The 13,950-nt window shown below is 33.6% G+C and overlaps 1 protein-coding gene across 4 annotated transcripts in view; it reads left to right on the forward strand.

Moving 5' to 3' along the window:
• Positions 1-13,950, forward strand: part of NEK7 (NIMA related kinase 7) — a 167,742-nt gene that overhangs the window by 79,651 nt on the left and 74,141 nt on the right. For all 4 annotated transcript variants that reach the window (XM_031937096.1, XM_031937092.1, XM_031937095.1 and 1 more), the window contains exons 4-5: positions 377-439; positions 7,957-8,067. In XM_031937096.1, the coding sequence (XP_031792956.1) occupies positions 377-439; positions 7,957-8,067 (174 nt within the window). The remainder of the gene's footprint in view (positions 1-376; positions 440-7,956; positions 8,068-13,950) is intronic.

The following is a 13,950-nucleotide window of genomic DNA, read 5'->3' on the forward strand; positions in this document are numbered from 1 at the left end:
TGAGAAAATTTGAAGGAAATTAGAAAGAAAAACATGTTTTGTTTTTTTACCTGAGGGATGGGAAGAGGGATTGGGAAACTTTTAGGCAAAAATGTACTTTGCAGGCTTGGTAAGTGGCCTGTAAGGGCAACATAGGATAATAATAAAGCAATTAGTCTAGCTGAGCTGAAATATAGTTTCCATGAAAAAGTTTTCTGAGATAAAATTAGAAAGGTAGTTTAGAACTAGATTGTGGAGAAGACTAAACACTAAATTAAGGAGTGTATACTGCACCAATCAGAATTATATATAAACTGTAACTGCTTATTCATGTCATCTTGATCCATGTTTGGTTGGTATTCATTTAAAAATGTTTTTGTGGATTTTTTTAAAATAGATATTTGATTTAATGGATGCCAAGGCTCGTGCTGACTGCATCAAAGAAATAGATCTCCTTAAAGTAAGTACTAGATAAGAATTTGAAAATGTTTTACAATATTGACATCTGGGATTAATTACAACATATATTTAAGACAAAATTTTGGGGAAAAAAAATCCGAGTATGTTAAATATAATTATGGTGATAATTGGTTGAGAGATAGAAGAAGAGATTTTTCTAGTCCAGTTCCTTTATTTTATAAATGAAGAAAATAAAGCCTTAAAAATTGTAACTTGCTTAGGAACAAATAATGGAGCTGACATTTGAACCTAGATCCTTTCTCCATTCTCCCATCCCCCTCCATTCCAGTTCCATTTTTATATAATGAAAAGAATTTTAAGAAATAATTAATAGTCTAATTGTTTTAAGGGCATCTAGATGGCAGTAGGGCCTGGATATATATTACATATATAACCTTAATATATATCCTGGGAGGTAATATGGTAGGGAGAGAGAAAAATTTGGATCATAAAATCTTACAAAAATGAATGCTGAGAACTTTCTTTACTTGTATTTGGAAAAATAAAATACTATTGAAAATGAAAGAAAAAAAGACAGATAACAAAATAGCCTGTGCTTTTTTCTGATTAGACTTTATTTTTTGGGAAAAAATTATCCTGACTACTGTCTGTCTATTCCTTTGTTCCTCTCTGCATCTAAAATGAAAGAAAGTTTTTTGGTGGTAGACACAAAAATAGATAGTTATTCCATGAACTCTTACCCTGATGATTATTTAGAATTTGTTTCAGGAAATACCCATTTTTTTAGAGAAAGTTATATACTTTGCTATGGAAAAAATATACATCTGTGAGAAGTTTTAATGTGGGGAAAATTCAAATAATGAGAGAAGCCAAGGAATAGCTACCATTCTATATCTGATTATCACCAACAAGAAGAAGCTGGTTGTTGAAATGGAAACAATGGGAACTCTATGTAGAAGTAGCATTCCCTCATACAGTTTGTTATTGATGAGGGAAGTGTCAGGCATAGTTTTGACATGTATCACAGATTTTTGGAGAATAGATTTCAAAGAGTTCAGTGAAAAGGAAGGTCGATATCATCGTCTGAAATTCTGAATAAAGAGAGAGATAATTCTGATGAATGAGAAAAGGAGGAGCCTCTAATAAATACCATTAGATTATATAATTAATAGATAATATAATTAGATTAAAAAACTTATTGTACTTATATTTTCTATATGTAGAAAATACCTTTATCTTCATTACGTAAAGATAGGTAATGGAAGACAAATAAAAGTAAAGCATTTCAGATTCTTTAAGAAAAGTGTCAAGACCAAAATCACCAAAGTTACCTTTATCATCAAGATAAAATGAGAAAATATGCCTCCCTTCTTTCTTTGCAGAGAGATAAAGTACTATGGTTATGAGACATTGCATATGCTGTCAGATTTGGTTGATATGTTGATTAGTTTTGCTGAACTGGTATTTATTTATTTTCTAAAGAATGACTTGCTGGATAGGGATGGGAGAAGGAATCTATGAAATTAAGGTAAAATTTTTTAAAAAGATAGTAATATTTTAATAAATATTTTTAAAAATAGTGATTGGAACATTACATTTTAGAGTAAGCTGAAATAGGTAGAAAATGTTTAGGACAGCAGAAAAAAACTTACTTTTCTTTTATCTTATGTTAGGGGAAAGAAGAGATCGGAAATGTAATAGGGCTACAACTTGGGCAAGCTAGAATAGTGGTAAGACAACCACTGTGAAAACAAAAATTCCTGAACCTTTATTTAACTTCTGCTTTTTTCATTCAAGAGAATTATCTTTATACAGATAATAGCATAAGGATAATAGGGAGTTGAAATATCTTTACTAAAAGATTAATTGAAAGATAATGCAATTTTAGTTTATGTTATTAGGCCCGGAAAGACTCTATCCATGGATACTGAAAGAACTAATGGATTTGATTTTTGAACCATTATCAATTATCTTTATGGAATCACAAGGGGGAAAAAGGAGTTACAGGGTTCAGGTTCAGAATTTAAGATGCCATAATGTATATTTACAATTAACTTTATTAATAATAAATTTAGAAGGAAACTAGGTTAAAATTTTAAAAAATGTTATGTATATCTGTACTTGCCTTTATGTTATGCTTAATATTTAAATGATGGCTAAAATTAAATTGCATGAAGTGATATTATATTAAAAAATTAATTAAATCAGTCATTTTGAAGGTATTTTATCTCCTATAACAAGAATAGTGAATATCAAGTCTGTAGATGTATAAGGCTCTCAAAATTATTTGGTTTGGCCTGCAAGGCAACTGCAGGTGTTGATGAGCTGAAAGTTATATACGACAACTTCCTACTGCTTGCATTTTTAAGTTTATAATTTTGTGATATGATGGGCCAGAACTTGAAACAAGGTGCTAAGTCACTGAAATTGATAGAGACAATGCTTATGTATTTAGTTCACACCCTTAGAGTTCACACCTTTAAGAGAGTTCACACAGAGTTCACCCCTTTAAGAGAGTCCACACCTTTAAGAGAGCATATATACGGAGGAGCCCACTAAAGGACAAGCCCACTAGAGACTTTGGGAGATTCATAAGACAGAAGCCTACTAGAATCTCATTCAGGGGGAGCTCTTGGAACCAAGGAAAGAGATAGGCCTCTAAGAAAGCCAACTGGGCTGTTTTGAAGGAGGCAATAAAGGATCTGGACTTTAACTCCTAGCTGCATTCAAGGTGATTATTACTCTGAACTGAAACGAAGGCTGCTCCCGGAGAAGCTCCCCAAGAAACCTGCTCCCAGAGAACAATTATATTTTTGAGAGAAGAACTTTACATTGTATGACCTGCGAATGGTGTTGTAAATATCCAAAGGACCCGTGGCAGAAAAAAGTGTTCCTCGACCCTGTCCTATGAACATGTTATCCAGTGTTTCCTTGTATTTAAAGATACATCCTGAACTGACCACTTGTGTCTATAAATATTTAACAATTATAGTTTAGCTGCAAGTTTAATGTGACTTAGGAATGTAGAAGTATAAGATGACAGGAAAAAATAATGATGATTGTTGGAGGGGATGCGGGAAAACTGGGACATTGATGCATTGTTGGTGGAGTTGTGAACGAATCTAACCATTCTGGAGAGTAGTTTGGAACTATGCTCAAAAAGTTATAACTGTGCATACCCTTTGATCCAGCAGTGTTACTACTGGGCTTATATCCCAAAGAGATTATAAAGAAGGGAAAGGGACCTGTATGTGCACGAATGTTTGTGGCAGCCCTTTTTGTAGTGGCTAGAAACTGGAAACTGAATGGATGCCCATCAGTTGGAGAATGGCTGAATAAATTGTGGTATATGAATATTATGGAATATTACTGTTCTGTAAGAAATGACCAACAGGATGATTTCAGAAAGGCCTGGAAAGACTTACACGAACTGATGCTGAGTGAAATGAGCAGGACCAGGAGATCATTATATACTTCAACAACAATACTATATGATGACTAGTTCTGATGGACCTGGCCATCCTCAGCAATGAGATCAACCAAATCATTTCCAGTGGAGCAGTAATGAACTGAACCAGCTACGCCCAGAGAAAGAACTCTGGGAGATGACTAAAAACCATTACATTGAATTCCCAATCCCTATACTTATGCCCACCTGCATTTTTGATTTCCTTCACAAGCTAATTGTACAATATTTCAGTCTGATTCTTTTTGTACAGCAAAATAATGGTTTGGTCATGTATACTTATTGTGTATCTAATTTATATTTTAATATATTTAACATCTACTGGTCATCCTGCCATCTGGGGGAGGGGGTGAGGGGTAAGAGGTGAAAAACTGGAACAAGAGGTTTGGCAATTGTTAATGCTGTAAAGTTACCCATACATATAACCTGTAAATAAAAGGCTATTAAATTAAAAAAAATAAAAATAAAAAAAAGGAATGTAGAAGTAATTGCTAAGAGAAATAATATAAACTTTACTAGTATCAGTAGAAATATGCTATCAAATGAAGTAATAGACCCAATATTAGATCACATCTTGAAAATTGTTCAATTGCTATACATTGTACTTTAAGAGAAATAAATTGAAGCAAGCCCAGATGTCTGACCAGAATGATAAGGCTTCTAATCTTAGAAACCTTAAAAATATGAGAAACAAGGAAAAGAAGTGAGAATATGTAATTGGGAAAAGAGAAGATTTAGAAAGGTGGAAGTTATGACTATCCTTTATATATATTAGATCAATGATATAGGGTTTCTTGTCTTAGTGTATTAGCCATCATGATGTATTCTAATTATTAGGTACCCAAGTGTTTGCTAAATTAATAGTGACTAGACTGAAAGAAAAGTAACATTGCAGCTAAGTGGCATAGTGAATAGAGCACACTGTACTTGGGTTCAAATGTGGTTCTGTGACTGTAGGCAAGACATCTGATCACTTTGTGCCTCATTGTTCAGTGGTGGTTGTACTCAGTGGTCTCCAAATTCCATTGATAGTTCTGTATCTATAATCTTCTAAGCTTAAATGTTTATCATAATTATGTTTAGCTCTGGATTGTTGAACTCTAGAACCACAGCTTGAAAATTATGGAGAAGTAGAATCTGATTCATCTTAGAGAAGAATCTTTTTAGTATTGAAAACTGCAAGAAAGTTGAGTTGAAATAAAACAACTTTCATTATAATAGTAACATTATAAAAATAACTGACAGTGATCATCCATGTTTCCCAAAGACCAGTGATAAAGTATGTGACCCACCAAGTGACAGAAATTTGAAGGGGGACTGAACATTTAAAATGAGATGTACATTTTTGTACGTAGCCATAAGTTATGGGAATTTTTTTTGACTGTGCATGTTTGTTACAAAGGTTTGTTTTTCATTTTTCTTCCAGTGGAGATATGATAATAGGAGGAAAGAAAAATGAATAAATTTTTGTTAATTGAAAAATATTAAGCATTTGTAATCTGATTTTTATCCTTCTTACACAGACCTTTTTGGCAGTCTTCTAAAGCATATAGGTCCTTACTCAGAATTTCTAAAAACATAGGATTGTAAAGGCAATCAATTTATGAAAAGAAATCATATTTTTCCCCTATCCAAATTTCCAGATCTCTACTTGGAGGCTCTAGAAAGTAACTTCCTAATGGTCAAATTCAAAGTTATTTTTCTAAGTTTTATTCCCGGATCTCGTGTCATTTGTCACTATTTATGCCCTCTTCCCTTTAATTTTTTTTTCTACCTTTGTTTATCTGGAAATTTTTTGTTCTTAACTCTTTGACCATTCTTTTTTTTTTTTTTTTTCCTTTTCCTGGATTGTCTTCCTAATGTTATTTCATTAATTTGGGAATTTTTCAATAATGTGTTCTCTTTTTATTTCTCTAGGACTCTTCTTAAGTAATCTTGCCCTCACCCAAGAATTTAATGGTTGTCTTTATAAAAAAATCTCCCAAGATTTATATCTTTAATCTCATTTTCTCTGTCAAGTTCTAATCCTACCTTCTCGACTTTCAGTCTTTCAGAATACAGAACCAATATATCAAAAACCAGTACCATTATCTTTCCTGTTCTCACTGTTCTCTTACCCTGAATTCCAGCCCTTTCTCTGAGTTCCCATTTTATTTGTTGCTGTACCTCTCTTCTCTCAGTAACCCTGCTTCAAAACATTGGAGTCAACTTTGACTTTTCCTTATTATTCTCCATTTCAATAGATCACAGAGTTCTGGAGAGTCTAACTCATCTTTTCTTAATTCTGTCTTTTTGCCATTTTTATTGCCACTACCCTAGTTTAGGTTATAATTAACTTTTGCCTGAGATGTTCTCTTAACTTGTCACTTCATCTCTATCTTTCTTCCAGTCTGCCTACATACTGTTGTCAAATTAAACTTTCTAAATTTTGCCACTTCAATTTTCAAAAACTTTTATTTTCTTGTGCTGGAGTTGTTAACATTTTCTGTATCATATATATATTTTTTGAGAGACTAGTGAAATCTATGGACCTTTTTTTCAAGTCAAGTCAGTGAACATTTTATTATGCCAGTGCTAGACACTATAAACATGAAGATTCAAAGAAAGGTAAAAAACAAAAATCAGTCCTTACTTTCAAGGAGTAAGTCTAATTCAACTCTAATGGAGGAGACAGACAAATGATCATAAAGATAGAGTATAGCCAGATTGAATGAGAGATAATCAGAGAAAGAAGGCCCTAGTTGTAAAAAGGATCAGAAAAAGATTCTTGTAGAAGGTGAAGTTTTAGCTGGGGCTCAAAGGAAGCCAGGGAAGTCAGGAGATGAAAATAGGAATGGATAGAATTTCAGGCATAGAAGTAGTGAAAATGAAAAATTTGGGAGATAGATATCTTGGGTAAGGAATAACAAGCCCAGTATCACTGGATTGCTGATTATGTGGAAGGGAACAGTGTTGAAGAAGAGTGAAAAGATAGGAAGGTTGTAAAGACCAAGAAAGATTTTCTATTTTATTCTAGAAGTGATGGAGAATTCCTCTTGAGTGAGAGGAGAGAAGAGAGGAAGTGTATAGAAGATATATTACAAGGTGCAATCTACAAGATTTGGCAATTGATTGGATATCAATGGAGAGAGATTGTGAAGAGTTGAGGATGATACCTAGATTGCAATAGATAAGATTATAAAGGAACCAATTGACTGAAATACAGTTTTTGAAAATATGTAATATATATGTATAAATGGGTATGTGTATATATATGTATGTTATAGATGTATATATACATAAATGCATATGTATGTAGTTCATGGACAACAGACTATGAAGCTTGATTTCTAGAAATTACAAAATCATTTCAACTTGACCTTTAAAGCCTTCAGAGTGTGTCTCCAACTTATCCTTACAGCTTTATGCCCTATACTATATACTATATGCCCTATACTATATACTAGTATCCATGCAGAATTTCAGCTAAATTGAAATGCTTCATGTTCCCTAAACTTTTCTCTCCCTTTATTGCTAATGTTATTTTTTTCTGTCTATGATGCATTTGAGGTGTATCTCAAATACGTTTTTATGAAGCTTTTTCTGATTTTTCTCAACTGGAAATGATCTCCCTCTAAACTCCTAACACTTTGTATTTCTCATTAAACATTTAATCAGCAATGCATAGTTTAAATAGTAATAGACTTAGAAGTAGAAGAGACCTGAATGTTGATCTTACTAATTTGTGAGACCTCGAAAAAGTTATCTTGTCTCAGTTGCCTCATCTGTAAAAGGAGAGTGATAATTCTTGCCTTTATGAACCATGAATCACTCTGTAAATGTTGTTATTGTTTCTATATTATTTTAATCTAATTAATAAGTTATGAATTCCTTGAAATCAGAAATTCTATTTTACTTGCCGTCATTTTACCCATATTACCCGATATGAAGAAATAAAGCTCAAAAAATATTTGAGTTGTTAAGTAGTAATGTGTATTTAGAAACCAAAATAACTATATATTTGTGTAATGTAGGCTTTCTTAAGTTGGGAAATTAAAGTTTTCACTTTGCAGAGTAAGGAAATATTAATTTTTCTCTTATTTTTTTCTTAGCAACTGAACCATCCAAATGTAATTAAATATTATGCTTCTTTCATTGAAGACAATGAACTAAACATAGTTCTGGAGTTAGCAGATGCTGGCGATCTCTCTAGAATGATAAAGGTAGGCTTTTTTAATTACTGGTCTTCAACTTGTATTTTATAAGTATATATTGAATGTAATATAAACATTTTAAGTTAATATGGAAATCTGGAACAATTTGTGTCTTTAAAAGTCAAACTATGTTAGGTTTCAGTGTTAAGTAGCAGGTGAAATTCCAAGGGCCTTGCTACAAAGAGGTAAACCATAACTCCAGTATTAGCATAAAATTCTTTCAGAGCAAAAACTGAAGGAACTAATTCATTCTGATCTTGTTATCATTTGATTTTTTTGGTTGTTGCCACTAAGCAATTAGAGGAGAAGGACAACAAAGATTCATTTCATAGATGAGAATAATGAAAAAGAATGAAAATAGCCTGTCTCTTTTCAGGCAAAGAATCCTAAAATATAGCTAGGAATAATTTGGAAGAGAAGGCATCATTGTCCTAGATATTCTTGGATAGAGAGACAGAGGAACTATTGATTTCAGAATATATGATGTTGGAGCTGCCAGCTTTTGTTTTAAAATGTATTTTGTACCAATCTCTGCCATAATACCATTTCAGAGTATTAGGGCTGTGTGATATCAGATTATCCTTAGAACCTAACCTCTTTTATTTGTTATATAATCATTATTCATTTATAGTTAATATTGGCAGGAAATGTAGATCTCAGAAAGAAGAGAAAAGAGATGTTCTTAGTGATCTGCTTTAGTTAATACTTTCTTCATCCCTATTCAGAGTCATACCTAGGTGACAATGGAGTGAGGAGCTTACTGTATAATATCACTTATATGTGTATACCTTCTAACAGTGCACATAACAATCTATCTAAATTTTCTCATCCTATATAGTTTTTATCTGTTTCATTCCATAAATACTACATAAAGAGTCTATGCAATGTTCTGGACACCTTACTCTAGATAATTTCATGTTTTGTGATGACAGATTATCCACCTGTTATTTTTTATACTCTGGTTACCTATGGTATTGATGGCATCGTTGTAACACTTATCATATACAACTCATCATTATTAATATGCTGCAGCCTACCTTCATCTACCATGTATCTTTGCATTGTCCTCTCATTCACCTGACATTTTGATTCCTCAAAAGTTTATTTCATCCCACAATTTTTATTCATGTAACATTGCTGCAAGGACACTTATATGAGGTAGAACTTTGTTTAAATGTTATTCTTGCTATTTATGGTCTTTCAACTCTGAGGAAGTTTTTTAGTTTCTTGGGACCTTAATTTCCTCATCATCCTGTAAATTTCTAGTCCTGATCTGATGATGATGATGGTGGTGATAATGATGAAGATGATAATACATTACTACAGATGGCTGTGAAGGTGACTTCTATCCTATTATGAAATATGTTATTGAAACAATTACTTCCTACGTCATAGAATCTCAGAGTTGGAAGGCATTCCAGAAACTATCTAGTCTAATGTATTTTTGGTAAAGAATCCTGCCTAAAACATCCTTAACCAGGTGATCATCTAGCATTTGCTGGAATGAAGATTTCAAGCGAAATTCACTCAGAAAGCAGTTAATTCCACTTTTCTGTAGGTGTAGTTACTACACATCTGTCTGCCCCTCTGCATCTACCCGTTGTTCCTACCTCTGCCTTCTGGGAACCCAATATCTAATTTGTCTGTGACCATATTAACACTTCAGATTGTTGAATGGTGTTTTTCATGTCTTTTTTTGCCCTATCAGGTTAAAAAATGTCCACTTTCTTCATGAATTCCCATGTGGTCTTGAAGTTTTTCTATGTCCTCTTCATTCCTGGATCTAAGTTGATTGGTGAATTCCCCAAATATCCACATTGGTCTTTTTTAGACAAGTTTCCCTTTTCTCCCACATTAGAACTTCCTCATTTAAAACAAGGTTTGGAGGAGACATTTTTCTGTTTTTATATCACCTTTTTTCTGCAATGTATCCATCTCCTCTCCCCTCCCAGAACCATACTTTTAACAAAAAATAAAACAAGATGAGAGAGGAAAAGCAGCTTAAACTAATGAACATACCAATCAATTAATAATAATAAAATTTATATAATGATTTATATAATATTGTATATTTATATCATCTCATAATATACATGTATAGTGATTTGAGATTTATAAAGCACTATTTTATCATTTGATTCTTGCAACAGATCTGTGAAGCAGATATTATTCACATTTTCAGTTGAGGAAAACTGAGACTGAAAAAGGTTGAATCAACCAGTAAGTGTGTATGATGTAGGATGATGTAGGATTTGAATCGATTCTTCTTAATTCCAATTTCATTACTCTTATCTAGTATGACACAATAAATATATGTAGAAGTATATGTACACCTTTATAATCCCTCATGTCTGTTAAAGAGAGAGAGAGAGAGAGAGAGAGAGAGAGAGAGAGAGAGAGAGAAGATACTCATCTCTCTTCATTGAAGCCAGCCTTGGTTATAATTACAGTTTCAACTATTTTTTGTTGTTATTTTTTCTGCTTTACTATTTATTTCTTAGTTCTTTACTTTCCAGCATTTTATATCTTCTTGTCTTTCTGTATTCTTTATATTCATCATTTTAAAAAATGCATTAATATTTCATCACATTAATGTATAACAATTTTTTAAACCATTCCTCATTCAATGGACATCTACTTTCCTTCTACTTCTCTATTTTTATAAAGAATGCAAACTCTGTATGTGAACTCTGACATTCCTTTATGTGATTATAATCTGTTCTCATTCCACCACTCTCTACAACTTTAAATCCTGTTATTTGACCTCACCATTTCCTCTACTCTCTTTGTTCCTTACTTCTTTCCCAGTTTATCACCCCTATATTGGCTAGACTTTTCCCATCTTGCCATAGTTAACTAGTTCAGTTCTGTACTCTTCTCTTGAGATCCTTGCTCCTGTATAATATTGAAGTTATTGCACTGTTAAACCTCAGCCTTGGATTACTCTTACCATGCACTGCCTTTGCCTGCTCATGTATTGATGCATGAAACTTGAGAAAATCACAAAGCCATACTGATGAGGATTACTTCAGATATGTCACAATAATCTCAAGTGGGCTTTCCCTATTGTTATTTTATTCTTTGGAATTTCTCTAACTCTGTATGTACACTTAGCACAGTGGCTTTTCGAAACCTTTTCATCCTTTCTCAAATATCTTTCTACCTCTAAGTTGAGAACTTTGCTTTATTTTGCACTGAAAAAATTCAGACCATTTGGAAGAACTCCCTCTTCTCCCTTCCTCCTTATTTTATATTATTCAGATTCCTTTCAGTACTTTCCATCCCTGTCTTGCACAAAAAGTTGAACTTTTTCTTTGCTAAAGTAAAATCTTCCACATGGAGAAGTAATCCCATTCTATTCAGTCTACTTAAGCAAAATACTCCTTCTGTCATCCATATCTCATTTATCTTTAATCTTCCAGTCTACCAACCGCTATCTTGCAGCCTTTAAACATGTCTGTCTCTTCTTGGTCCTTAGAGAAACAGACAAAACTCACTTCCTCACTTAATCCACCCATCCTTGTTAGCTATCATCTCATCATGTCTCTCCATTTTTTTTTTTTTAGGGGGGGGAGGCTAAATTCTTTGAGAAGATTTATCTATAGTAAATGTTTCTCTGGTTCCTTTCTTCTTAGTCTCTTCTTACCCTTTGCAGTTTGCCTTTTGACTTCATCATTCAACTTGAAACTGCTCTCTCCAAAGTTACCAACAATCTCCTAATTGCTAAATCTAACAATTTTTTCTAAACCTCAGCCTTTCTGATCCTTTTCAATCATTGACATCATTGATCACCCTTTCCCTTTTTATACTCTTTTCTCTCTACCAATTTTGTGACATTGCTCTTTTTTCCTTATTTAACTCCTCTTTCTTATTCTCCTTTTCTAAAGTTTTCTCTAAAAGTTCTAGATGGTAAAGTATGAGAACTTTTGAAGGCAGGGGGTAGGTTGTGAAGGCCTTTGAATAACAAACAGAACATTTTGTATTGGATTATGGAAGCAATAAGGAGCCATTGGGGTTTATTGACATGGATCAGTTTAATGTGGAGTTATGTGTGATAGGAGAATGATATGATCACACCTGAATTTTAGGAAAATCACTTTGGTAGCTGACTGGAAGATAGATTGGAATGGGGAAAAAATTAAAGTAGGTAGTCAGATTCACCAGGAGGCTGATGCAGTAATGCAGATACGAGATGATAAAGGCCTTTAGAATGGTGGCAATGTTAGAGGAGAGGAGAAGGTATATTTGAGAGATATTGCAAAGGTTTTAGCAACAATTTGGATATGGGGGCTAGTTATAGTGAGAAATTAAGAGGATACCTAGATTATGAGCCTGGAAGACTAGAGGAGGATGTTGTCTTCCATAGAAAGGGAATTTGGGATATGGGAAAGATTTAAGGAGGAAAGATAATGGGTTCAGTTTTGGACATGTTGAGTTTTAGATATCTACTGGATATCCAGTTTTAAGGAATCCAAAAGGCACTTGGAGATGTGAGTTTGGAAGTGAGCAGAGAGATTAAAATAGGTGAAGTAATAAAGTAATATACAAAGATAAGAAAAGGTCATCCCAGGACATAACCAGGTGGTTGGACACTTAGGGGTAAGAGGTTATGATCTGAATAAGGATCCATCAACAGAGACTATAAAGAAGTAATCAGATAGAGAGAAGAAAAACCAGGAGAGAATTATGCCCCAGAAAGAAAGAATGGTATCAAGGTGAAGAAGCTGATCAACAGTGTCAAAAGCTCCTGAAAAGTTGAGGACATTGAGGAAAGAGAAATTTGACAAATCATTAGTAAGTTTGGAGCGAAGACTTTTAGTAGAATGTTGAGACCACAAGCTAAATAAATTACAAGAAGTTAAGAGAGTGGGAAGAGAGAAAGTGGAGACATCTACTAAAAATAGCTGGTTCAAGTAGTTTAGCCACAAATTGTTGCACTTAGAGTGAAGATGGAAGGATTAATTGATGATTTTTGAGGGTGGGGAAAGATGATCATGTTTCTGGGCAGTGGGGAAGGAGCCATTAAATGCAAAAAAGACTAAAAATAAGTCATAGAATAGGGATATAGAAGGGTCAGTGTGTGAGATGGAATAGGATCACTTGAACAGGTAGAAAAGTTAACTGTGGTAAAGGAGAAGGCCAACTTTTCCTTTGAGACAGGTGAAGGGGAAGATAGTCGTAGAAGACAGAAGTAATATGAGTTAAAGAAGAGGTAGCTCAAAACAAATTACCTCAATTTTTTTTTTCTGTAAAATATGAGGCAAAGATATAAGCTGGGGAAGATGGGGAAGAAGTGAGAGAGGAGGAGGAGATACCATGGAAAGTTTGAGGATAAAAGAATTCAGAAAAGTCACCAGAGAGAATAGAATAATGAAATGAAAGGGAAGGTATAGAAAGATCAACTAAAAGTGGTGAGGACCCAGTTGAGGATGTATAACATACATTTGTAGTAGACCCAATCAAAATGGTTTCATGATTTTTCCATCTTTGTTCAGCAGTACTTTGGCAGAGCACAGTGAAATGATGGAAGGGATTAGAGACTTAATAGAAAAGAGCAGTGTATCATTGAACTGGATTGCCAGCCTACCAAAAGGGAAAATGGAGAGAGAGTAAACAGAACAGGAAGGAAGGTTGAAGGCTTGGTGGCCATGTTGTGGATAAAGAGTAGAGTTTGGTAAGAGAATTCCAAGGATGAGGTGAAAATGATTGTGATTGGTTAAGGGACATTTGGAATTCTTGAACACAGAAGTGGTGTATGTGTGGGTGTTTGCAAGAGTAAGGTGGAGTGGAGGAGTAGGTCAATGAAAAGGGGAAATACGAAGAGAGAAAAATTGTGAGATATTAAGAAAGGAAGAGGAGGAGTGAATTGGAGTGCTGCCAGGATTTTGATTG

Source organism: Sarcophilus harrisii, chromosome 4, assembly GCF_902635505.1.
Source record: "Sarcophilus harrisii chromosome 4, mSarHar1.11, whole genome shotgun sequence".
In the NCBI taxonomy this organism is placed as follows: Eukaryota; Metazoa; Chordata; class Mammalia; order Dasyuromorphia; family Dasyuridae; genus Sarcophilus; species Sarcophilus harrisii.